General features: G+C 35.8%; 1 protein-coding gene across 1 annotated transcript; it reads left to right on the top strand.

Moving 5' to 3' along the window:
- Positions 1 to 4,609: 4,609 nt before the first annotated feature.
- LOC128859920 (TBC1 domain family member 9) lies at positions 4,610 to 23,044 on the top strand. The gene is made up of 15 exons (XM_054097070.1): positions 4,610 to 5,204; positions 5,751 to 5,917; positions 12,921 to 13,179; positions 13,245 to 13,506; positions 13,681 to 13,852; positions 13,919 to 14,046; positions 14,117 to 14,265; positions 14,330 to 14,444; positions 14,497 to 14,685; positions 14,751 to 15,233; positions 15,349 to 15,936; positions 16,309 to 16,526; positions 16,593 to 17,200; positions 21,853 to 21,944; positions 22,012 to 23,044. The coding sequence occupies exons 1-15, from the start codon at positions 5,161 to 5,163 to the stop codon at positions 22,303 to 22,305; spliced, it is 3,768 nt and encodes a 1,255-aa protein (XP_053953045.1). The 5' UTR covers positions 4,610 to 5,160; the 3' UTR covers positions 22,306 to 23,044.
- The last annotated feature ends 4,022 nt before the right edge of the window (positions 23,045 to 27,066 follow it).

The raw sequence follows: 27,066 nt of genomic DNA, 5'->3' as shown, positions 1-27,066 counted from the left end.
GACTTGAAATGAAATCATGGAGCCCTCGCGCCTCCATCTAGTATTCTTCCCACAATTATATTCTTACCGCAGTTAAAACACTTTATACTCCAACTGTTACAATAGATTGTGAGAAGAGGGCTAGCGTATTATTCTTCTTATTGTTTCTTCCAGAGAGGTAGGCTCTTCAACCTCAACTCGATGTGCTTTATGCACTAGCTTGCTTAAAGAGCTGTTGCTTCCTCTGCCAGTGCAGAAGACACTGTCTGTGTTGGGTATGATTCTCATTTCGTGCCCGGATCTCATATATCTCTTGTGAATGTCTGACACTTCATTTTTTACACAAAGTCTGCTGCCAAACGCGCTAACCGCTCAATCTCTATCGCATATTCCTGCAAGATCTTATTTGCCCTCTGGCAGCAATTCATCAGCTCCATCTGAAACATTTATTGCCTGTAGTCACTTTCGCAACGTCTCTCTACAACTAACATCAGACACAGATAGATTGCTTACGAGGTATACACTTCGACCTCATGATCTTTTGTACCCTAAATAATGGAACGCTTCACGATTTTGCGTGTCATCCTTACGCAAAGCCATGCAATTAGAAAGACACATAGATGCACCGATAATCTTCTGGAACTACTTCAGTACTTCAGCAGTGAAATCCCACCAGTGAGACAACCAATGCAGCAACTTTATCAGCAGTAGTCCAGTGATTTGTTGTTGATGTTTTTTCAAACTGAAGCATAAAGATTGGGAATGGTACGGTACAATCGAACGAAGGAGCTTTTTCTTTGGGACCACTGGTTAACATACATATTTGGACGATTCAATTATAGTTTATAGAGAGAATTTTCAGTATATTCTTCTGCTTCTGTATATTGCTTTTCCAGCTGTGACGACAACTTTGCTGACATTTGAGAGGTTTGTGACGACATTTGTAATATCTGCGATGACACCAATTGTTACGTTTTTCTCCAAATAAAAGGTCTCTTTATAATTCCTCTAAATTCGATTACTGGATTGCTAAATATAACGTATGTATAAACTAACGGCATCACAACTTGCTTGATTTTATTTTTAATTTCAATTCTTAATTACGTCATTCACACGTTCAACTTTAAAATGAATACTTTGTGCGCATACGCCTCTGTTTATTGATATACGAGGGGTGCCTTTTATATGTCGGGATTAGAGAACAAAAACAAATTTTAATCATCGAAAATCACTTTATTGTTTTTCAAAATATTCTCCATGAAGATCTATTCACTTTTGCATGCGTTTGAACCAATTGTCGAAGCACTTTTGCCACTCTGAATGAGGTACCTCCAAAACATGCATTCTGAATGCCGCAACCGCTTCTTCAGGTGTCGAAAAACGTTGACCTCTCAGTTTGTTTTTTACGTACGGGAATAAAAAGAAGTCATTCGGTGCCAAGCCAGGACTATACGGCGGATGACCCATTAATTCGATGTTTTGGGTGCTCAAAAATGCAGTTGTTTGAGCCGATGTGTGAGAGCTCGCATTGTCCTGGTGAAGAGTGATCCGTCTTTGGCGATTGGTTTTCCTAATTTCTTGGAAGACAACTGGCAAACAAATGGTTGTGTACCCCTCAAAATTTACTGTTCTGCGTTGTTCTAGTGGTACGGTTGCGGCATGTCCAGTTTTTCCGAAAAACAGGCGACCATTTGCTTGGAGTGCTTCGTGCGCGAACAACTTTTGTTGGATTTGGCTCATCTTGAAACACCCATACAGTCGACTGCTGTTTACTTTCGGGCTCATACGCGTAAATCTATGATTCATCACCTGTCACGATGTCATAGACGTGTTTCGAAGCCCCGCGATCGTATTTTTTGAGCATTTCCATCGACCAGTCGACCCGAGCCTTTTTTTGAGCGATTGCCAAAATTGTGTGGGATCCAACGCGAACAAATTTTTTTGACAGTCAAGTGTTTATACAATATTGAATGTAGCTGGTCCCACTAATGTCTAAGATTGTCTCAATCTCACGATAGGTCACATGACGATCTTGAAATATCAGTTCGCGCACAGCATCAATGGTCTTCGGAACAACAACTGATTTTGGACGACCTTCACGAAATTCGTCTTGGAGTGAACTACGACCACGATTGAGTTCACCATACCATCGATAAACACTGGTCGTTGATGGAGCTTCATCGCCAAAAAATGAATTAAGTTCATCCATGCAATGTTGCTGAGTTAATCCACGTCGAAAGTTGTAAAAAATAATCGCACGAAAATGTTCACGATTTAATTCCATTTTTGGACCGAGATGAATCTTTTAAGTTACTGTAAACAACACAAATAGCGCTGGTATTTCAAAACGTTCTGAGTACGTAAAAGCCAAAAAATGTCAAACTTTGCGATACAGCTGTCAGTTGCCAGATTGCAACACCAGGGTTGCCAAATCCCGATATATAAAAGGCACCCCTCGTACATGTGCATAACAACTAGATGTAGCATCTCAATTTTGGCAAATTCTGTCTTGTCATCTGGCATTCATGTTTTTGTTTTATTACCTCATTTGTCAATCAAGATTGCGCCTTCCGAATTCAATGTGTTATCAGGCTCCATGAATAACAAATAAAAGGAAAGGGGATTACTTATTTGTGAAGAGGATGACTAGGCAACAAGTGTCATCCGCATACAAACGCAAAAAAACTGAATTTGGAGGTTTTATATTTATTTGTGCTTTCACAATTTAACACGCTTCACTTCATTTTCTTTAGTTTGTTTAATTTAAAAATCACAATATAATCACAGAATTTTTACAACCATATAATTTCTCCCCCTTTTTTTTGTTTTGTTTACTTATTTTGTGTAATTAAGGTGTCTGACGTCAGACTTATCAAAATCACGAAAAAATAATTTGCGGATTCAAAAGATGCCACCTAAGGTATTTAATTCTCCTTGGTTAACAATAATTAAACATTATAAAATATTCCACAAACCAATTTGTATGAAGAAAAAGAAAAGAAAGAAGCGAGATTACCCATACAAAATTTCTCTCCCGAAATCTGAGATTATAAAATAATCCTATGTTAGATTATTACCATACTTTTTTATATACAATCCTGTTTTATCGGAAAAATTTTTACGAATGTAAAGAAAAACGTCAGAGGAAAAAGTAAAATCGACGCCGGTGAAGAAAACAAGTTTGTAGACATAATTAATTCTAATAAAATGTTTCTTAGGTATTATTAATTATGCAATCATAGAATAGAAAAACCCATATATACATAAACGCTTTGTCCACATACGTCGCATACGTATTGCTACCATAATTTTTTGAAACCTCAATAAACGTGGTTTACGGATTTCCTCCAACTTTTTATTACTAGCAGCCAATTGCGCAATTAAATTAGCTTTTCCTTCTCCTGTATTTTCTTCATGTCTTTAATAATAATTAAACAAACCAAAAACTCCAAAATATTCCACCAAAGTAATTTCTATGAAGAAATCCTTTCAAGTATTGACAGCTGATTGCCATATGCGAACGGGTAGATTAATTTTATAGTTTTATTGCTAATTACTGCATATCTGAACGTACTTTTAGTTGGATATACAAAAGCAGAATATACGTAAAATTGCCAAGTAATGAAGTAACAACCTCAGTGCAGTGTTGCCAATTTAGCGACTTTGTCGCTAGAAGTGACGACTTTTGCTGAGTCTTGGCGACAAAAAAAAAGTTTTGACGACAAAAATGACTTAGCGACTTACCTGGCGACTTTTGGAGAGCAAATCAAAACCGTTTTAGGCAATATATACTTTTCTGTCAACTTGATTACCCGTAAATGCCCTTTACCTTCCATACTCTAGAGTAACAATTTACTGAGTATAGATAAAATAACGCACTATCTATTGATGTGTTATCGTCGTTAAATTATCGATCTATAATTGAAATTTAGGATGACAGTCTTTAATGGACACTTAATAAAATAAAAAAAATTCGATCCAAAAATTCCTTCATTTTCCCCCTAAAAAAAGCACTTATTTCTTTGGCTGTCACAGTGGTGTTCCCCTTAAAGCGTAGCTTTTTTATGCAACTTTTTCTTTACTATGCTTAAATATGTTTTATAAATCCATTTCAAGACTTTAGTTAATAATAATACAGTAAATTGTTGTATGATTTGCCTAGTTTTATTATAAAAGCGTAATAGTTAATATTATTAATTTTATAAATTTTCAAATTTCCATTTGAATCCAGTACTGGATCAACTTAATAAATAATTTTTTCAACATTTCTAGAATCACTCATTCTTTCCAATGATATTTAAGAGACACAAATGTTTTTCAGACACAAATTAACAAAGCGTTAGAAAATTTAGTAGATTTATCGAATCATAATAAAAAAAACCAGTATTTCAGGAGATTGAAACTAACTCCCGTTGATCTCAAATTTCAGTAGAGTTGGTATTACTGGTTTAATTATTATTCATCTAAAAATTTTAAGTCCGCAGCTGGCCTCTTGTGCACCTCTCAGAATGAAATTTAGGATCCGCCCGTGATGGAGTTAGCGACTTTCTAGCGACTCAGATTTATTGTCGTTGGCAACACTGCCTCGGTGAAGACCACTAGTAAATGATGTAGTCATCTGTACTTCAGTCAAGAATAATAATTCTAAAAAAGTTGCATCTGGAACACTGCATGAAGAAACAGATGAAAAATAAGAAAGCAAAACAGAAGAGTTAACAAAATATAGAAAACCAAACAAAAGAAATCCAAAAAGTGACAAAGAAACATATGCGGCTGTAGAAAAGCAAATGAACGAGTTAACGAAGCGACCGAATTTAATGAATTCGACGGGCGACACCGAATGCCATCGTATTGTAATCATCGCTGTTGAGCTCGATTGTTAGAAGAAAATTATAAAGATTTTTTGCCACAGTACAGACATTTTTACTTGAAGAAATACATGGAGTGTAATTTACTGGATATATAATTAAAACAAAAACATAAAATAGTTCCTTATGTTGGTGGGTTGGACGGGATCGCTGAATCTAAATGCGCTAAAATTGAATTGGAAAATTAACACTTCTATACAGAGAACTCGTATCAAGGCTAATCGACGGAGCAAAGAATATTTTCCCAATAAACTTTAAGCAATTGTGTGCACCTTAATCGCTAAAGGGAGAAATACGCAAGAATAGCTTCAAAATGTGGATAAAGCCAAAAGAAATGCTTATGCCACCAGCATTTTGGTAAGTGTAAAATAATTCAATGCAATGCATACTAAATAGTAAGCCTTTTCCGAAGAAGCGTAACAATTCTGTCTATTTTTCTACGTTGTAAATGTTTAAGAACTCCAAATGTAAAATGGAGTGTTTTACACAATGTGTAACAATTTTTGCATATCGACTTTTTTTTATAGCTATTTCGATTAGAATTTTTTACGCAGCACGCAAATAGAGTAGCAATCACGATTCTGGCAGCGAATGCAGGCACAAAGGCATAATTGTAAGCAAACAGCTGCTCTAGTGTGACTTGCTGGTGAATTGTATGTGTGAAAAGTATACACTATTCCGTAAGTTGTTATAGGGTTTTTTTTATTGGACGCACTTCGTGTTATCAGGAAACCACTGAACTCTGACAAATCTCTGTTTGTATGGCATTGTCATTTTCTTGTAGTCATACATACATATATTGTCACAACTTGTATCACTTTAATATTATTTGCTTTAATGTATTTATTATTTACATTAATGTATTTATTATTAACATTAATGTATTTATTTGATTTTTTTAAGGATTGACGAAATGCAGTCGAAATATTTTGTGCTACAGAAACGGCGTGGCCACGGAGAAACGCGTAGCTTCACCTCACTCTTGGTTAATACATTAGATAGTGTTTGGGACACAAAGCCGCCACCATATCGCATCTTACATCAGACGCCAAATTCGGAAGTGTACTACGGTAAATGCACATATTGCCTATTCAATGCAAGTAAAATAATTAAAAACTGTTATTAACAAAAATAGCTTATTATTAACAAAAATAGCTTATATTGGTTTCCTTTACTTACGCAATCGTTGATGAATGGTTGTTGTCGAGTATGTTAGATATTTACCTTTGGTTCTAGGGTTCCGAAGGTAGAATCCTCGTCCCTTGGTTTTTCTTTTGTTTATCAATGAATTTAGTACATGTTTCTCATCAGAAAAATTTTAGCTTTATGCGAATTCCATCAAACAACTGCATGATTGTCAATTGATGCAGATCGATATTGATATCGTAGCAATTGGTGTGTCGAGAATCGCATTTCACTGAATGTAGGCAGGTGTTTCTACGTTTGACTTGAAAGTTTACCTTCTTTAATCATTAGTTTTTTGTTAAGCGCTTCAGCTGAAATTTCACTGCCCCGTATACGCTGAAGCATTTGTGCATGGCGCTCGTTCGTTCTAGGCTTGAAAGCATTTCTTCAATCTGGACTCGATACAATGCATGCCATGTTGCTAGTGTTGGGAGAATCCAATTCAGTAGATAAATAAATAAAATAATATTGAGGCAATAATAGTAGAATGAATGAATTTAATATCAAAAGCAATTGATTTGAATCGGCGGTTTCGGGTGTACATATGAAAATTCATACCAGTGGTATGAAATTCATACTGGAAGAGCGTCATAAGTAAAAAATCAAAAATTCGAGAAAAATGGATTCAAAAATTTTCAATTTACTATGCCTCCATAAGTAAAAGCAAAGACATATTTTCCCCGGCAGTCGGTTCTATGTTACCGGAACGACCCGGACATACTATATGTCCGGCCAAGGACTGTCACTCTAGCAACACTCCCCGTACATGTAATGTTGCTGTTAAAACAACATCAACACATTTCCATCCATTCCCAACCGGTTCTACGTGCCGGAATGACTCGGATTTTTTCCGACTAGAGCTGACGCCTCTGTGAACTAGCCCTGCCTAGTGCGTTGCACCTCACCCCTCCTCTATTGTCACTGGAGGAGCCTAAGCACCAAAGCTGCTCCAAATACTTTATCCTTAAGTCTGGCATCGAGCAACGGTGGTGCCATCTGAAAACCTGCTCGGGCCTAAGGCACACGTAGTAGACCGTTTAATTTGTGGCCACATATCCTTAGCTCGCACAATGCGCCAGTGCCTCCAAGGTTTCCGAAACGTGCACTTTAAGATCTTACACCAGTTAAGGAGTATAGTAGGATACTCAGCAAGCAATTTCTTCTGAGGGTGCTATCGCAGGGCCATCCTTGCAAATACTTCGTCGGGGCTGAACGACCTCCCAGCCACGTTAGGAAGCATCTCTTTGACTTAACTGGCGAGATCCAGGAATTTACAAAAGAACTATTGGACCCCAAAAGGTTGCAGTCATGCTGTAAACTGCATTTATCGGAAGCCTGTTATCACCTTTTTAAACTACCGCTGCTTGATCGCCGTCATTCGAGCCTAATCACCAACATATGTATGCTACAATAACACCAACACATTTCCATCTAATGAGATACAGTCATCTAAAACGGTTTCTTATTTTAACAATAGGATTAACTTATAACTCTTTTTGTTTTGATGGTACCCAAAAATTATTTATACTTTTTTTAAATAAATTTTAATCACTGTCGCGCAGGGCATGTCGCATAATGAATGCAGCTGTAAAATAATATTGAAAATGGCTTTATTGTTTTTCAATACATTTCCGCATTGGCCTGAAACAATTTTCAAAGCACTTTTGCCACTCATAAATGAATGCTTCCTAAATGAGCTGTTGAAAAACGTTTACCTCACATTTTGTTTTCGACATTCGGGAAGAAAAAGAAACAATTAGGTGCCAAATCAGGATTGTAAAGCGGATAACCCAGTAATTCGATCTTTTGAGTGCTCAAAAACTCCCTTGTGTGAGCCAATACGAAAGAGACGATGTCTTGTCTAACCCCCCTCTCCCTTTGGACCCAACCTGTCGAAACAGCATGTTTCCTGGGCCTACCCTTAGATGAGCTAGACGAAGACGAATGATGATATGCCTACACTGACAGGGCTACCTATGCTGTTAACAACAACAACAACAGACGATGTCTTGGTGACGGATGATTCGCTTCGGCGGTTGGTTTCCCTCAATTCTCTGAAAACTTCTGGCAAACAAATGATTGTTTACCACTCATAATTTACTGTTTTAAGTTTCTCTAGTGACACAGTTGCGGCATTACCAGATTTTCCGACGACCATTTGTTTTGAGGTGCTTTTTCCGCTTGCTCGTGACCTGTTACGAAGTCATATATGTATGTGCTTTAAACCACCGTGCTTGAATTCCTTCAATATTTTTTTACACCAATCGACACGAGTGCTTTCTGAGCAGTTGATTTGATTTTGTTTTTGTATTGGGCGTTCCCCCGACAGTCGATTCTACATTACCGGAACGACACGGATTTACTAACATACCCGCTAAGTACTTTAATTCCAGCAGCACTCGTCGTAGATGCATGGGGAATGTTTTTGCTGCTACAACAACAGCAACAGTATTTTTTGGGGTAATTGTCAGATTATGATGTATTCCACGAGAACAAATATTCTTGACGACCAAATGTTCATGCAATATTGAATGCATGCTGTAATGGCAGTAATGCTAAAGGATGCTTCTATCTCGCCTATAAAATTTCAATTAAGCTCCTAATTTTAATTAAACGGAGTCACATTTTATTTATACTTGTATATCGCAAAGTATTCAATCATTGTTCTGATTCGTAATTGCCTAGTAGCTGAATTATTTCAAATTTGCAGTAAAAGCTCCCATCCAAAGCAGTACATTAAATATACCAACATAGGTAGGGGAGGGGGCCCAGTTGTGACGCGGGTTTTGAAAAAAATTAAAATTTTTTCCTCAGTTCCGCAAATTGAAAAATGAAGAAGTTTAACATTTAACTATTAACCAAACGCAACTTTTCTCCAAAGAAAGTATGTTTATTTGAGTTACTCAAAAAATGTTGGAACAAATTTTTTCAGGATAACTTTTTTTAGGACAAAAAAAAAGTGGCCCAGTTGTGACGCACCTCAAGAAATTTACTGGAAATGAGAAAATATGAAAGGAATGTCACACCAATTGTTGTGATTTAATGATTTATTTATTTTGAAGGCTTTCAATGGCAAAAATAATGAAAAATACAAAAGAAAATGTCCTTCAATGGCCATAAATGACAACGATTTTTATTCATCATCGTCATCTAAATATTCCTAGTCGTCTTCCACGTCACTTTCGCAGTGTTTGCAAGTGAAATAACTTGCCTGCATGTTGGCGCACTTCAAATGAACTGGACGCTTGCATACGTTGCAATTGATCGAGTTGGCAGTTGGTTTTTTTTAAACAACAACAAAAATGTAGGAATTCGGCAGTTCTATATGATCGTAGTGCAAAAAAAAAGGTGCGTCATAACTGGGCCACCCGCTGAGTCACAACCGGGTCACGATGCTATTTTGTGTATGACAAGCAAGTTTTTTATAGACACCACATAATCACATAAATCCATATAGAATCACAAAATATACGGCAAATACAATATTTTGATGCATTACACTCGCCTTTTCACTGTTAATTTCACAAAATTTTGGTACTTTGAAAAAAATCAAAATAACTTTTTCGCACGATTTTCAACACGATGTTTGGTGCGTGTATACACAATGCGACTACTAACGTTGGTGTCTGCACAAAAACTGCTGAACGTCAAACGAACATGATTGGCAGGGCTCAAACTGTCATTTTCATACCGCATGTCAAAAATATTTAGCTGCGTCACAACTGGGCCTGCGTCACAACTGGGCCCCCTCCCCTACATACCCGAATATGTTAGTGATTTAAAAATTATAAAATTGGGGTTACGCAGACTGATCAGGTAATTTGATTGGTTTATAAACCTATTTGGGCCGGAATATCCATCCATTATTAAACAATGAATAACACTGTTAGAAAATATAATAAATACGCAGAAGCAGATCTTTTCAAGTAATTTTTGACACTTTTTCCTTTTGTTAACTCCTGGTGATTTGTGCCTTACATTTAATGCAAATTAAGAAAATGAAAAGCCTCTTCCAAAATATTTTACAAAATCATAAAATATCATCGAGCTTAAGAAACGTGCTCTGGAAAGAAGTTTTACCGCAAAAATCATTGTTTGAACACAAATGCTTACATATGGAGAATTACCTTTGTATTTATGCTTAATTTTTTGCTTTTTCACATCCTCGATACATTCAGTGCTGTGCATATGCTAAGCATCTCGCACCAAGTTTCAAAAAACTGACTATTTACTCTGAAAAAAATAGTCAAACGGTAAGTATTCTAATTTTTATTTATTACTTATATGAGTACAAAAAAACATATAATGACCAAAACAACAAAAACTTCTTTCTCAATTAAATACAACAACAAAACAAAATTAACTCAATTTTAAGCTGTGCATAACTTAAGCAACTGTAAAGAAAACATAGAAGCATATTCTTTTTTTCAAGTACATAGATAACGGTACTTTTCAATTCATTTTGCATTGCTTGTTCGCTCTTCAATTATATCAATGCAATGTAGTCGTCTAAAGGTTACAATTGTGCCAAAACTGTGAAATTCAAACATGCAGCGAGTTAAATACGATAATAGCTTTAAGTCTTATGTTATTTCGTTGTACCAGACTGTCAAAAGTCAATCTGATATTTCATAATCATTGAAAATTAATAAATCCATGGTTTCTAGATGGATTCATAAATGTAGCACTACTGGTAATGTTACAACATTAAGAAGTGGCGGGCCTCCACACAAACTATCTTATCGTGACGATACTCAAATTAAAAAAGATTAAAAAAAACCATTTATTTCTTCAAAAGAAATACTTAAAGCTCTTAATTCGAATGTTGTTTCAAGTACAATACGAAGACCTGCAATCAAACTTGGATTACAAAGTTATAAAGCATGTAGTAAATCAATGTTGACAAAGAAGCATATGAAGAAACGGATTGTTATTTTTAAGTTGCTAATAGAACAACAATAACATTGTTTTTCTAATTTTTAGTCTTGAATTCGCCAAAAAATATAGTGATTGGAGTGTTGAGAAATGTCATACGGTTCTATTCAGCGATGAGGTCAAAGTCAACCTTTTTAATTCGGACGGTATGTGCACAGTAAGACATCAGAAGGGTAACAGACTAAATCCACGTTATTGTAAGCAGGCTTGGTCCTGTTCATCAAATTGTGGATAAAATGGACCGTTGTATGTATAGGGACATTTTAGAAACAAAAATGCTTCCTTATGCAGGATGGCATATGCCACTTTGTTGGGTGTTTCAGCAGGATAATGATCCGAAACAGGCATCCAAGTTGGTTAAAGATTGGTTCAATGCGAATGGGATTTCAAGTGCTTGATTGGCCGGCACAATCACCCGACTTGAATCCGATCGAGAACTTGTTTGCTATTGTAAAACGCCGAATTGGGTCGTATCGATACCCGAACAAAAAGGCCTTGTTTAAAGGCTTTAAAAATGAGTGGAAAAACATCCCAAAAGTTATTTTAAGAAATTTAATTGCCTCAGTGCCAAAAAGATGTGCTGCAGTCATAAAAAATGCAGGTTCATATACAAAATATTGAAAAGTTGCTTAAGTTATGCACAGCTTAAAATTGAGTTAATTTTGTTTTGTTGTTGTATTTAATTGAGAAAGAAGTTTTTGTTGTTTTGGTCATTATATGTTTTTTTGTACTCATATAAGTAATAAATAAAAATTAGAATACTTACCGTTTGACTATTTTTTTCAGAGTAAATAGTCAGTTTATTGAAACTTGGTGCGAGTTGCTTAGCATATGCACAGCACTGTATAATTTATTTTATTTGCACATTTAACCGAAAAAATAGTGTGCCAAGACTTTCGAATTTGCTTCCATAGTTATTCCCTATTTGCGGATTTGAAAGGCTCGATTATATTTTTCAGTTCCGTCCAACGATGCTCAATTGGGCTTAGGTCAGGGGACTATGACGACCATTCTAAAGCATTCACTTTTTCTTTTTAAACCACTCCTTTGCTAATTTTTATGAATGCTTGGGATCGTTATACTGCATAAATTCCCATCTTAGAGGTATTTCTTATCTTGCATTAGGAAGCATCCAATAATCTCAAATAGTCTACCACACACATTTTATCTTTTATCCAAAATATTGGACCTACTCCTTCCTCCGAAAAGCATTCCGACACACATTTAGCTCAATTTTAAGCTCGTTTACCACCAAAAGGTTTAATTTTGGTATAACGTATGAGTTTTTTGTTTCTTCAGCGATACAGTCGATTCGAAAAATTGAAGTACAGTGTTTCAATAATATTTTCCAACAGCGTGGACAAATACTTATCTGTATAAAATGTACATAATAAATATAATTCCATTTGTACAATTTTAATTATTAAACTTATTTGCACAATTTCTCATATATATTTACGAGTATATTCTATGTTATACAATTTAATATTGCCTGCACTTTCGAGTAGAGCCTTCATGGAAATAAACTATTACTAACATGGATTATTGTATTACAAAAAATAAAAATAAGCCTTATCAAAAATACCAGCTGCAAGCCTATTATGAACATACATATATATATTTATGTACATTAGAATATAACAAATGGAGGGATAACCCTGCATTTTGTGAACTTGCAGTTTCAATAATCAAACCCCGTACGAATTTTAAAGTGGCATGAATCTTTTTGGTTCAGAAAATTAAATGTTGAAAAAGTGTTGAAGTTGTATTTTTTGTATCAAGTATGTATGGCGATATGTTTTCTATAGAAAGCACACATTTTTTCATAGAAACTATGGTACTGTTGAAACTTAAAAGCTTATGAGTATATTTAATAACAAATACGTACAAACACGCACTTTTTTACATACATTTGTACGTGCAGTGTTTTACCTTTACACCTCCCCTTGATAGAAATTGCGATTGGATTGACGCAAGAAGAGATCGTTAAAGATTGGGAATGGCTGGCAGAGCACCTTTTCAAAGTTCTCAATGAAATGGAGAGTGAAGAAGAGATCACCAACTTTACCATCTGTAAAATTCAATCTCTTAATGCACAAAATAATAAAGATGAATCGGATGAATCGGCCAATTTCAAGGTGGCGGCATCGAAATTCCAGCAACTTTTCGAAATGCCGAAAGAAGAGCGTTTAGTTAATACGTATGCCTGCACGTAAGCTATTTAGCCATACTAAATTTTTTATATTGATTGAATAATTTTCATATCATTACTTTCAGTTATGTCAAGAATAAAATACCACATCAAGGCAACTTATACATTTCGTTAAATCACATCTGCTTTTATTCATATATTTTGGGGAGTCAAACAAAGCGTGTAATCCGATTTGCGGAGTTGGAAGATATTCAGAAATATGGACAAATTTTATATTTAAAAACGGTTAATAATATGGACTATAATTTTACCTTGATAAAAGATGTTAAGGAGGCCCATGGACTGATTGAGCAGCTTAGCAAGATGGCTATACAGCAAAGAATACAGGTACATTTTTTGCCTCCGAATTAGGGAAGTAAAACCTCATATGAATTTAATTATGTGTATATACCGCCGTGGCCGAATCGGTTTGTGTGTGACTACCATCTCCCAATAAATAAATAAATAAGCACCCAAACAAAGGGTGTAATATAATATATATACATATGTATATATTTATAGGATCCTGATAGCCCAATCGTTGATCATGATGCATCAGCTTTTCATCGTTTGGGACGCAAAACATCAAATAAACCTGGACTTTTACGTGATTTGACAGCTCGCCAGAAATCTGAAGAGTATCGCAGCTATTTTCGTCTACCCCAGACCGAAATTATTGATGGCCAAATAAAGGGTTTGTTTTCAAATTAAATACGTCTTTAAAATTGATATCTTCATTTTCTTGGGTAAATATTTTTAGCCAATATTTGGACACCGTATTCAAAGCGCTATGTTGGTGGAAACATTTACTTGTCTAGGAACTTCTTTTGCTTCCGCAGTGACGTACCCGACCTGGTCAGCCTGGTCATTCCAATGCGTAATATTAAAGTATGGTTTTAGAGACTTTCATTTATAAGAGTGTATGTACTAATTTTAACGGTATATTTGACTGTTGCAGAGTGTAGAACAGAAAAATGATGGACCACATCGATATGATAATCAAATTGTCCTACATACAGCAGAAAATGTTCACTTTGTCTTCGCACAAATTGTCGACCGTGAAGTGTTGGTAGAAAAGATTAGCGAACTGCTGTCGCAATTTCATGTGTAAGAAGATTCATTTGTTATTACCTAAAGTATTGTATTCACTTCTTTTACATAAATTTGGCAGCCCTCTTAGTCGCGAGCGTGCAAAGTATGACATATCCTGGAGCAAACAGACAGCCTTAATGAATTCATTCAAGACTAATTTAAGTGAAGAAATGTTGAAGATACAAGAGCAGAAGGTAGATTGAACACTTTATGGTTTATAGTCATATTTCTGTATATCTTTCATAGCTGTCACGCTGGGAGTCACACTTCCGTGATTTTGGGCGCGGTACTTCTATGTTTCGTACAACAGAAGTTATCAATTTGATTGTAGAAGGCATTCCAGATAAATTGCGGCAAGAGATTTGGCTAATGTTTTCTGGTGCAATACATGAGAAGGAAATGAACCCTGGGCTCTATGAAGATCTGGTGGAGAAAGTATAATAAAGACTGATAAAAAAAAATAAAACTTGTGATATTTATGTTCAATATTTTTTCTCCAGGCTGCGTGCATTAAGCTATCCTCTACGCACGAAGAAATCGACCGCGACCTTCATCGGTCGCTTCCAGAACATCCAGCGTTTCAGCATGCGGATGGTATAGGCGCTTTGAGACGCGTTTTGCAAGCATACGCATTACGCAATCCACAAGTGGGTTATTGTCAGTCAATGAATATCGTATCTTCAGTATTTCTGCTATTTTGCGATGAGGAAAATGCGTTCTGGTTGCTGGCAAGCCTTTGTGAAAATTTGCTACCTGACTACTACAAAGACAAAGTTGTAGGTGCACAAATCGATCAGAGTGTATTAAATGAGCTCGTTGAGACATATTTGCCCGAGTTGCACAGTCATTTGGAGCAGTTGGGTATAATTCGTATGATCTCAATATCATGGCTTTTAACCATTTTCATAAGTGTAATTTCCTATGAAAGCTCATTACATATAATCGATTGTTTCTTCTACGATGGTGCCAAGATAATTTTTGTGGTACGTACAAATTTGAGTAAATATTTTTTAATATATTTTAATAAATTAATAATCATACAAATACCATTAAAATTTCCGTTCTACTCAGATGTTAAACATATTCACTTCTCCACAGATCGCACTGCAAATTCTGGAATGGAATTGCGAAAGGCTACTCAAATGCAATGACGACGGAGAAGCCATGGAGTTGCTTTCTAATTTTTTAGACGGAATTTACAATCCACAATATCAGCTACCATCACCATTTGATAAGCGAAAAGCTAAAATACAACCTGTGCAAACGCTCATCCATGACGCGTACACGAAATTCGGCTCTAAAATCTCTCAACAGAAAATCGAAGAATTAAGAAATAAACATCGACGTCTCACCATTCGTCAATTCGATATTGATAATGAGAATACGATTGTAAAATTCCACACAGATAATATGTATTTCGACAAAGAGGAACTCCATCTACTTCTCACCATTATACGAGAGGAAAAGTCAACTCCACGCAAAGTTTTACAGCAAAAAGCGCACTCTGCACTTGGCGGGGAATCGCCAATAGTGTTACCGGCAACGGGAGGTGTTGGCTATGCGGATGGGCATTCTAGCCGATCTGAATCGTACAGCGTTGATTTTGAAACATTCCGTGCACTATTCCACGAGCTGACGCCATGGCGCAACTGCGTGAGCATCGATTTAGCCGAGAAATTGTTTAGGGTAAATTATTTTATGTTCATCTTTTAAATAGCTAATTTTATATAATAACGCTAAACAAATTTTGAAGTACTTCATAAACAAATTTAAATTTGCTCGTGGTGCTTCAAAAATAAGAAACACCTAGAGTTTTAGTACATCGATTGAATAAGAAAATTAATTCGGAGCTAAAGAAGGCAATCACTTGTTGAGTTTTTGTTTTTGCCGATACGAACCTCCCAGAAAAACTCTAAGGCAGTGAACATTTCAACAACAAAAAGCTTTCAAGTTGGACTACATATTGCCTTACAGTATTATATAATACAAAATATTAAATATGTATTTAAAGGATGCATTTTAATTTGAATGGTCGTTTCCCATTTTGTATATTACCAGCTGACAGACAAGAAAAGTACAGGTGCGATTCAATTCTCCCAAATTATAAATGCATTGGGTTTGGTATGTTCTTGCAAATACACAGAAAAGCTTAAACTGCTTTACATATTGCACCTGCCACCATTGCTTTCGAAGGCTGAGATTGAACAGGTCCGCCGTCCAAAATCGAAGGCCAAAGAAGATGCTGAGGAGGCCATTGAAGCTGAGGACTTCTTCGGGTACATAATAAAAATATTTCTACATTTTACACTTGAATATATAAATATTGTAATTCACTTTGCTAGCGATGATCCATCCGAATCGATCGAAGCACTCCCGTCGCCTACAGATAACAACTTCGACGATGACGAATATGCGCTCATTACAGCTACGAAGCATTTGCATTGTTTGGCAGGCCTTTCGCAGCCGTCATCATCATCGGGTATAGCTGGGGCAATTAATGGAGAACGTTCATCAACATTCTATGTCGATCTGCCACGTCAACATGTTGCTCCCATGGAAGTGGCGCGTTCGCAGAATGGAGCAACGGGCAGCAGCACTTCGGATCTTATTGGCAATGCCTTACGTCATCAAGGACGTTTCGAATCGACTGACACATTTTCGGATATTTCCGATTTGGGTGCTGCTAAAGTGACACCCCCTCAATTAAATGTGGAGACTATTTCAAATTTTTCCCAAATAAGTGATTTGATAATGGCTACAAGAGTAGATCGCGCTGACTCATCGACGGACACAAAAAGTTTGGGTAGTTTAAGGCATTTGCTTGATCAACCTGATGATGGAAATGCGCCCAATAAGAATATACCCAACATGAAAAAAGCAAACTTCCAATTCTTATGGAGATCGCTTGTGGAAATAATAGGACAACAAGACGAAGATATGCGCAAAGCATGTAAGTAAGACCTGTGATAAAAAAAATGTAAACCGGAGGAAAAGAAAGGTAATTCTGATTGAGTCATAGTATTTACCGATACGATCCTCCAACAGAAATTCGATGCCAATGAATAGTCCAGCTTTGTGAAACTTTCCAGCTGCTGTGCACATGGCATTACATTGTTATTGTTAATAATATTGTTTTTTTAATTTTTAACCACATCTCACTCTCTCTCCTAAAATTAAATTCTTAACTTGGTCTGGTCGAAGCCGAATAAAGTTAGCATTTGAAAACGCAATCTTTTGTGACCTATTACATGAACCGTTTGATGATCTTTCTGCAAACCTTTTGAACCCTTTCCAAGGTTAGTTGCTGTTGTTGTAGCAACTTACAGCTCCCAGCTTAGTGCTGTGAAGCCATCAGTCGTCGTCAATCTCTTGTAACAGTAAGCCCATGAAACAGACTGTTTCGACATTGTGTGACCAAAAAAAGAGAGAAGTATTAGACGAGTAGACTTTGACGGTATGTGGGCAGGTGATTAGGGCAGAAAAACGGTAGACTCTTTACTCCTGTACCTTGAAACTTTTTTATTTGTCCTTTTGGCAAAGCAAATTTCCTTCACTATGCCCGTCCTAACATATGACGCAGAAGCTTGGACGATGAGATGATTGATTCTGCTGATTCTGTTTGAGAGAATGATTCTGGGGACGATTTTTGGAACTTCGCACATTGGTTACGACGGGTATCGCAGGCGATGAAACATTGAGCTTTACGGCGACATAGACATAGTGCAGCTAATAAAGATCCAGCGGCTTTGTTGGCTGGGTGAATGGATACAAACGCTTCGGCTCTAAAAGTACTCGATGCAGTATCAGCTGGTGCTATCAGATCAGATGGAGCTGTAAAGATCAGGTGGGGAAGGACTTGGCTTCACTTGGTGTGTCCAACTGCCGTCGGTTAGCTCGAGGTAGAAACGACTGGCGCGCTTTGTTAAACTCAGCCAAAGTCGCGTAAGTGATTATCGCGCCAATCAAGAAGAACAAAAACGCTTAATACTCCGTCTGTTATTCGCAGGAGATATTCCCTCGATGTCTGTTATCTTTATGAATATATCCTAAAATATCCTTTGACATAGCAGAGGATCAAATTCCAATTAAAAATATTACGGGCTTCGGCTTTTAAAATTAGAATTATCAATGTTTACCAGGGCCAAAAATAATAGCCATCTCGAATTTGCAAATTAAAAACGTTACCCGAATTTTAAAATTTTTCCAGAAAAAGCTACACTTACCCACTTCGCGTGGAATTGTGGTTTACGAGTTTGAAAAATCCGTAATGATTTATATAACGGGCTGGAAATTATATATAAATAGAGTGTTTTAAAGAGCTTGACTACTTGAAATGATAGTACAAAACAGAAATGTTGTTGGGACTATTTTTTTATCGTAATGTGGTAGATAATTTCGTGGCATTTATTTTTTGTATCTATATGTTCGTCGCGACTACAAGTTACATGGTCTATTCAATCAGTCCAATAAAATAAAGTTGCGGCGTCTTGTTGCAATCAAATGTTGTCCATGTTTAGCTGATTAATTTTTGGAAACAAAAGTTCAGTCAGCATGACTCGATTGCACTCGCCATTCACCGTAACGGCAGCTCTTTCCTCATTTCGAAAGAAATAAGGGCCGACGATGCCGCCAGTACTTTATGAACTTTTTTTCATAGTAAATTTTTCCACATTTTGGAATTGTTGTTCTGGGGTCAAACAATTCGTGATGACTTACCCAATCTTTCTGAACAGAAATGTCAACACTGATTCTCAGCTGTCAAACCGTAATTATCGATATCGATAGTTCTCAAGTAGCTAAAACAAAGAACCCGATATAACAGTTAAAAAGCAATAGAAAAAAAACTTTGGGATATAATTCATCACAATAAAGCTTATAACTTATAAAAAATATTTTTGTATACGAGGTTTCACCAAGTTTGAATGAGTTTCAAAAAATAACCAGCTCAGCAGTAACTTCATTCTATTTTTATTCAATCCGAGAACGTCTTAAAGAAAGAATCTGACCGACAATAATAAATAGGCAATGATTTTATAAAAGTCCAATATTTTTATTAATAAAAAGTGAGAAAAGCTGCATACATAACTTTCAATCACATTAGTTTCAGCTTATGACATACATGTACTTACTATGTTTGCAAAAATAGTAACAACAAAATTATTTTACATGTCTGCATGTAGTAAAAACAGGGCCGTGGAGATAAATCCGGAATGTTGAACTTAAAAACAAAACTATGGGATATTTACTCAAAAATAATTTTATTTGCACTTAACTTTGTATAATGTGAGTACACATATCATAGTTGAAAATTATTCAATGTAACCTCCATCTCGTGCAATTACCTGCTCCAGCCGGGACCTGAAGCGCCCACATGCGCGAGCTACCTCCTCTTTGTCCAATGTGGTCATCACTTCCTCGATGGTTGTCTTCAGAGCGTCCTTAGTGTTATGAGGCTTCGCGTTAACTTTTGCTTCAACTGTGCCCCACACGTAATAATCAAGAGGATTGCAGTCTGGGCTTGAAGGTGGCCAAAAATCTGGTGACCAGTGGTAGGGTAGGTTGTTCTGGAGCCAAGCCTGAGTGTTCTTTGCCTTGTGAGCAGGTGCAGAGTCCAACTGAAGCACATATTCTCTTCCAGCAGCCACGCGGTCCATCCAGGGTTGCGTTTTTTGTATCCAAACCACTCAATTATCTTTAGGGCTTTTTCCGGCGCGAAGTGACTCTAGTATCGCAACTCTTCTGTCCTGCTCTATACTCATCGTTTCACTAGCACTTACTCCGGCACTCCAATGTCAATCAGGAAACAATACACTAAAAATATGTCCCTTTATCAGCGGATTTAGACTTAACGCTACTTTCGAAATGTTTTCCGGATTTACCTCGACGGCCCTGTACATTAGACAAACTCAAACTTTTTCCAAAATTGCAAGGTTCCAAAAAAATATTTGTACGTGTCGACGCTACGTCTGAATTTTGTTTAAGGTTTTGTTCCTTTTACACATTCTTATGGGAAATCGGCATAGAAAACTATGTTGTCTTTACATATTAGATTTATGATGTGTTAAGCAGTGCTATTTAAAAAAATTGGAACAGTGGGGAGAGAGGGCTAAGTCCTCAATAGAAGCATCGTTTGGCTTTTTGCGTAAAAAAGCCAAAAATACTCATAACAGAGGGATATAGCGGGATAAAATGTGCGACAAAATTATTTGTCATAAAATTCTATTATAAGTTTTTGAACTCACCAAAGCTCAAAACTCAACTTAAACGCCAGACATACGGCAAAACGGAAAATGTATAATTTCGTTAGTGTGTATTAAAAAGATTGTCTCAATGTATGTAAGTTACAGTTTCGGTCGCCACTACCCACTGGGGGCATAGAATACCAACTGCTAGAAAACGTTTTTGCTATTAGCGGTCGTCCGCGGCAGGTAATGGCAAAAAATTTTATTTCTGTTATGAAAAAGCACCTCATAAAAACCATCTGCAGTTCGGAGGCGGCCTAAAACTGTAGATCCCCCCATTTGTGGGACAACTTCAAGTCACAAATTGGAGGAGGAACTTGGCCAAACAGCCAACTAAGGATGTCCGCGTCAATTAACACATGGCCGGGCCTAAGAAAAAAAAACACGTTTTTTGTTCAAAATTAGCTTTATTCATCAACGATTTATCTTTTGTCTCAAAATAGGCCAAAGTTTCAACGATAACCTCTTTATTCGAGCGGAATTTCTTGCCGGCAAGCATTTTTTAGGTCTGCGAACAGTAGTCGCTAGGAGCCAAATCTGCTAGTTTTGCCATTGTTTTGATTGTGACAGAGCTTCCACTTTGAATATAGCTTTCTCATAGTCAAATGCTCATGCAATATAAAGCCAATAGATTATTTTGATATCTATACAATGTCAGCTAACTCACGTAACTTCACTTTTCGATCATTCAAAACGATTTTGTTGATTTGTTTATGTTTTCTGTTGTTACCGCCTCATTTGGACGTGCACTGCGTTGTTCATCATCGCAGTCTCTACGACCGCGTTTGAAGTCAGCAAACTATCGTTTTATTGCTATTTCTAATAGAGCGGAGTCCCCATAACATTTTTCAAGCCATTGCTTCGCTTTAACGGTTTTTATTTCGTTGTAAAATCAAAACACAAAATTCTTTTTGATTCATTGATGTGAAAATAACAAAAGTAGCGTCAGTCTTAGCACGAAATAATGAATAGGATATCATGAAATTTTAACAGCTGTCTTTTAAGGTTAGTATTAACTGAAAAGGAGGTGAATGAAATAAAACTAGTGCCATCTATGTGTTAGGCCCGAGACTTTTCAGCCCATGTGTTATATATGTATATACTTATTTGGGTTATAAATTTGGGTTTTATTTAACTTTATGTCATTTTATAATAATAACTTTCAATTATCCACAGTCCTTTGATAAATTTTCTCAACGTTTCATTAATAATCATTATTCGTACCATATAGTTAACCCTGTCACATTGGAAACCATTACTTTATAATATAATATATGAACTTGCTTCCCTCTAGGTTAAAAATACCGCTACTACATTTTTTTAGCAAAATAAAAATACATCATGCATTTTGTAATTTTAGATGAAAATCTTCTGGAACTTGGTAACAACAATATGAGGAAAGAGATCAGCTTGGATAGCTTTACTCAGTTAAATTTGGGAAGCGGCGATGAGGTTCGTGTTCTCTTACAAACCATTTCAATCCATTTATAAAATTAACTTTTCTCACTTCCTTTCACAGCCTGATAGCAATGGAAACCCAACCACGCCCTCCGCAGATACCAACGCAACGACTAAACTCTTCCAAGCCTACGAAGAGGAATTGAAGCAAAACTCTTCTGGTGCAGGCCGAGCAAGCAGTAGCAGCGACAGCTCAACAGAGTTTGACAGTTGGGAAATATCCATAAACCAGTTCATTGCAACCGTTTTGGCAGTCACTTCAATAGTTCAAGGCTTCTATCAGAAAACCCCAATTAAAGAGAAGATAGAAAAGATGCAAAAAAACCGTCGTAAATGTGTTATCACAAATTACTAAGTTCCAAAAAGGATTCGTCCCGTTGACGAACAGGGATTTGAAAGTCGAGTGAAATAAAAAAACGAGAATTGAGTATTCATAAATATATAATATTATTTGAGTGATTTCCTAAGAATATGCAGTTCAAATAACTGCAATATAGATATATACACATTAATACATATTATATTGCATACGTACTACAAATAAAACAAATATAAATGCCCGTAAACTTGCATAAACGGAAACACTGTTTTAAGCGAATTTGTGCAAAAAAATTATATATTACTTCTCACATTGGCAAATCACATCTCGAATTTATATGCATGGGCTTCAACGTTAAGCTTCCGTTTCTATTCGGCTATAACGTGTAATAATAATTTAAAATTAATTGTAAATGCAGTAATCTGAAGAAAATCACTGAACAAACGTTTTTTGTAAATCTGGGCCGTTCTTTTGTTATTCTTAATTTTTCAGTAGATCATTGTAGTCTTGATATAAGCATTCATTGTTTTAGGCTTAGAACCATAAAAAATTCTTTAAAAGTTGCATTGTTATAGAAAAAAATATACATTTTTCCATAAATCTAAATTAAAAGTAATACTGTTTTACAATGTAGGCCTATATGTACCTACACATGAAGAAAGGTTATTGTATTATAATGCGCGAGAAATTTACACACATAGGCATTCATACATAAATAATCGTATGTATTAATAGTTAATCAACCAATAAATACACCGATACATATAAAATGTAAGCTGATTTTTTTCTTAAACGCTTGTAAGTTTGTGTTTTCATACGCTGATTACTGTCCACATTGGTGAGAAATGTTTTTGGTAAAATAATGCTAAAAGTGTGTATTTTAAATCACGAAGTATAATGGAAGAAACTAGTTTTATTTAAAAAGTTTCAATAATATTTCAAATAAATCAAAAAAATTGTTGGAGGGCCAACATTTTGCCTTCGTTAGACTATAAATGTTATGCCACTTAGAATTTGTAAATAATTTCGGGCATCAACCATCCGGTTTTTTTTTTTTTCAATTGTTCCAATTTTTTTCAGCATAACCGACCTTATCTCGCTGATAACCACTGAATGTATTATATTAATGTGGAAGCTAATTATTCGCTTAATGCGTTCACCAAACAGTTAGTAGGTTATGGGTCATCTATAGGTAAGTTTTGCTCTTTTATTAATATTCTGTACTGATCACTGATTTGGAAATAAATTTCCTCGATGCTAATTTACCAAAATATGCTGACGAGAAGAAATGTGACAGATATCCCTTTAGAAAGTTCCATTCGTATACGTTTAAAAGAAAAACACGTATTACCAACAAAACCTGGTTCATACAAATCGTAAAAAAATAGTGCCTTACCGTTTCAGATGAATATAATATTGTATATATGGATATATGTAATATAAGTATGTCGATTTTTTTAGGAGCTTGAGAACATAAAATGGTAATACAAAACAGAAATATTATCAATGGCGTCAACGGTGGCTTGAATATTGCAATAAATCGATTTTTAAGCGCGCTGTATGGCAAGATTTGACGTCTTGTTGGAATCAAATGTCGTCGATGTTTATCTGATTAGTTTTTGAAAACAAAAATTCAGTCAACACGGTTCGATAGCGCTCGTCATTCATCGTAACCGCAGCTCCTCCGCCGTAAGGGGTTATATAGAGTTAGAATTTTCAAAAAATCGATTTGTTTTAATTTTTTTGTTTTTTTCTTAATATACATATATTTAAGAATACACACAGAAAATTTAATATCGTTCCGGTGAATATTTTCGAAGTTACACGCAAATTTGAAAAAGCGTTTTCAAACTTTAAAAGATTTTTTCTGAAAATGGTGTTTTCAAAGTCGGTGACCAACATTACTCGAAAACGGCTAAACCGATTGGTCTCAAATTTTATCATGAGCTTCTTAAATATAATTAGTAATTAATCGAACATTTCCTCTCACAGACAAATATTTTTTTATAAACAATTTAAGCCCGAAATTTTGGTCCGAAACAATTTTTTTTTTTTGAGAAACCAACATTTTGTCAAAAAAAAAAATGATTTAGCTTATACCTTCCATTATTTACTAGATTTAACATTACTTTAACGAAATCTGTTTGGTTTTTTTAATTTCAGAGGATCCAGTTCAGAGATATAGTGATCGCCGCTAAACGTCTTTTTTGACAGATATATTATATAAATATTTTTTTAATATATAAATATTTTTACTAATACTAAGTCTTAAAATACAGTTAAAAGATAACATAATATGTGTACAAATTTTTAGATCAATAAATTTAAAAGTTTTCTCAGAAAAAATTCTGAAAAATTCGCTTTTTTTCGGCCTTCGAACTTTATATAACCCCATAAACGATTCATGATGACTTGCCAAACCTGACTGAATGGAAATGTCAACACAGTTTGCTATTATCAACTGTCAATCCATGTTATCGTTGTTGATTGTTTACGGGTATATTCAGAAACGCATTATAATGCGCAACGTACTTTTGCAGTGTTGGCAATGCGTTCAGAAATGCAAATATGGCAGTACTGCAAATGCATCGCGTTCCAAAACGCCATTTTTGTATCAAGCGTCACGCATTATTTGCAGGAAAAATTTTAATACTGCCGCTGATTACGCTAATATGATGTCTGATGAAAAGGGAGTATAAAACTAATTTTTTTAGCTTTTAATGCAAAGATATATTAAATATACGTTATTAAAACAATATTTTATTACATTTTTCATTTTTCTTGATTTTAGCGATTATCTAAGTACATCGGAAGTAAAGTTGCTTCTCAGAGTCCGACTGAGCATGGAAAGTGAATTTGCTTCAGGGAGGAGGAAAAAGAGTGTTTTGTGGAATAAGGTGGCGGAAGAAATAAAAAAAAGTGAATAAAGATTTGAAAATAGACGGGCAAATCGCGCAGCGAAAATTTTCTAATTGTTTCAAAAAAAGATTTTTTGTTTTTTTTTTTTTGAAAATTGGAAAAGTAATGAATTACAATCACAATAAATTAAAAAGCATTAGCGACTAGGAAAAAAAGATTTATTTTTGGGAATTTTTCGTTTTAATAAACATATTACTATATGTGATCTTTTTAGCTTTACACGTCTTTTTTTTTCTTAAATTTAGCAAAAAACTATTACTTTTTACTTCAAATATATCGTCAACAAATAAACTCAATAATACTTCCATTTTAGTGTAAGACGTGTTCACAAATGCAACAAATCTTTTTACAAATAGTTAACAAATCTATCAATTGCATCACTTGTCACATTGGCAGTGTTGCCAGCGCTGCAATTACTGCGCATTTATAATGCGTTTCTGAATATACCCTACATGCAGCTAAAAAAACAGCCTATATACCTAAATAGTATGTATAATTTTTTGTTCGAGTTATCGCGCTCACGGGCGGACGGACTCGAATGGATAAGGAAGTCCTTTATCATTCCGAGCGTTTGGGTATAAATATATACGTCTATATCGATCTCGATTATTTTATCCTGTTACATACAAACGTTATGTGATCAAAATTATAAAACCCTTGGGCACAAACGCGCAGGTAAAATAAGCATGTCACCAGATAGTAGATTCTGCATAACCGAACGATCCGCATGTATATCCGGCCAAAGACTGTCACTCGAGCAGCTTTCCCTTAACAATTCATGGGAATGTTTTCGCTGTTACGTCAACTATTTTTCTGTAAGCTAGGTGGATTTCAGTAGCGCTTCCTTTTTGATCCCATTTACAAGATTGTAATGTTTGCGGAATGAAATTAGCTTAATGAGTTTAGATGGCGGAACAGGCCGTGAATGCACCTTCGCTGTTTTTGACATTCTCCGATACTGGCTGCATAACCGCACTGAGTTCTATGTTCATATCTTTTGTTCACCTGTTTGTCTTCTTGGTATGTACAGGGTGGGCCATATAGCGTTTGCTTTTTGAACCATCTATTTTTTTAAAGAGTGGTAACACAAATGACATGTCAAATGTGTTCATAATTTACTTAATGGTTTGACATTTACGAAATGGGACGCTATACGCTTGAACAAAATTGGGAAATATTGAAAACCTATTTCCAAAGTGGTGAGTCTTCTTCTTTTCTGATTTTCACATCGGTGGCTACGTCAATAAGCAAAATTGTCGGATTTGGAGCTCAGAAAATCCACACGTTACTGTAGAGAAACAAATGCATCCACAACGAGTCACTGTTTGGTGCGGGTTTTGGTCTGGCGGCATCATCGGGCCATTTTTTTTTTCGAAAATGGGCGAGGAGCCGCGGTTACAGTAAATGGCGAGCGTTACCGCGACATGCTCAACGAGTTGTTTCCAAAAATGAAAGAGAATGACATGGACGGCATTTGGTTTCAACAGGACGGTGCGACTTGTCACACTGGCAAAGTTACACTCGAACTTTTGGCTACCGTTTTTGAAAACCGAATAATCAGCCGAAATTCCGATATCAATTGGCCGCCTCGGAGCTGTGATTTAAGCCCGTTGGACTATTTTTTGTGGGGAGCCCTTGAGGACAAATGCTATGCGAACCATCCAGAGACGATTGATGCTTTAAAACACGAAATCGAAGTTGCCATTCATGAAATTGGAGCCCAAACAGTCGAAAATGTGTTTAAAAATTGGGTTGATCGAATGGCCAGTCGTGGCAGTTATTTGAACGATATTATTTTTCATTCATAAAAGACAATGTTAAATCTTCAAAATAAAAAAAAAGGTTGAAAAAATATTGAATAATATTCAGCAATATTTT

The sequence above is a fragment of the Anastrepha ludens genome, chromosome 4 (assembly GCF_028408465.1).
Source record: "Anastrepha ludens isolate Willacy chromosome 4, idAnaLude1.1, whole genome shotgun sequence".
Taxonomy (NCBI): Eukaryota; Metazoa; Arthropoda; class Insecta; order Diptera; family Tephritidae; genus Anastrepha; species Anastrepha ludens.
This window is presented reverse-complemented; position numbering and strand designations above follow the sequence as displayed.

Bases quoted from the DNA above. Each gene is read 5' to 3' on its own strand.
- LOC128859920 (XM_054097070.1), top strand. From the start codon at position 5,161: ATGTGGATAAAGCCAAAAGAAATGCTTATGCCACCAGCATTTTG. The intron at 5,918-12,920 runs GTAAATGCACAT...TCCCCTTGATAG, and splicing joins AAATTCGGAAGTGTACTACG to AAATTGCGATTGGATTGACG. The intron at 14,445-14,496 runs GTAGATTGAACA...TATCTTTCATAG, and splicing joins TGAAGATACAAGAGCAGAAG to CTGTCACGCTGGGAGTCACA.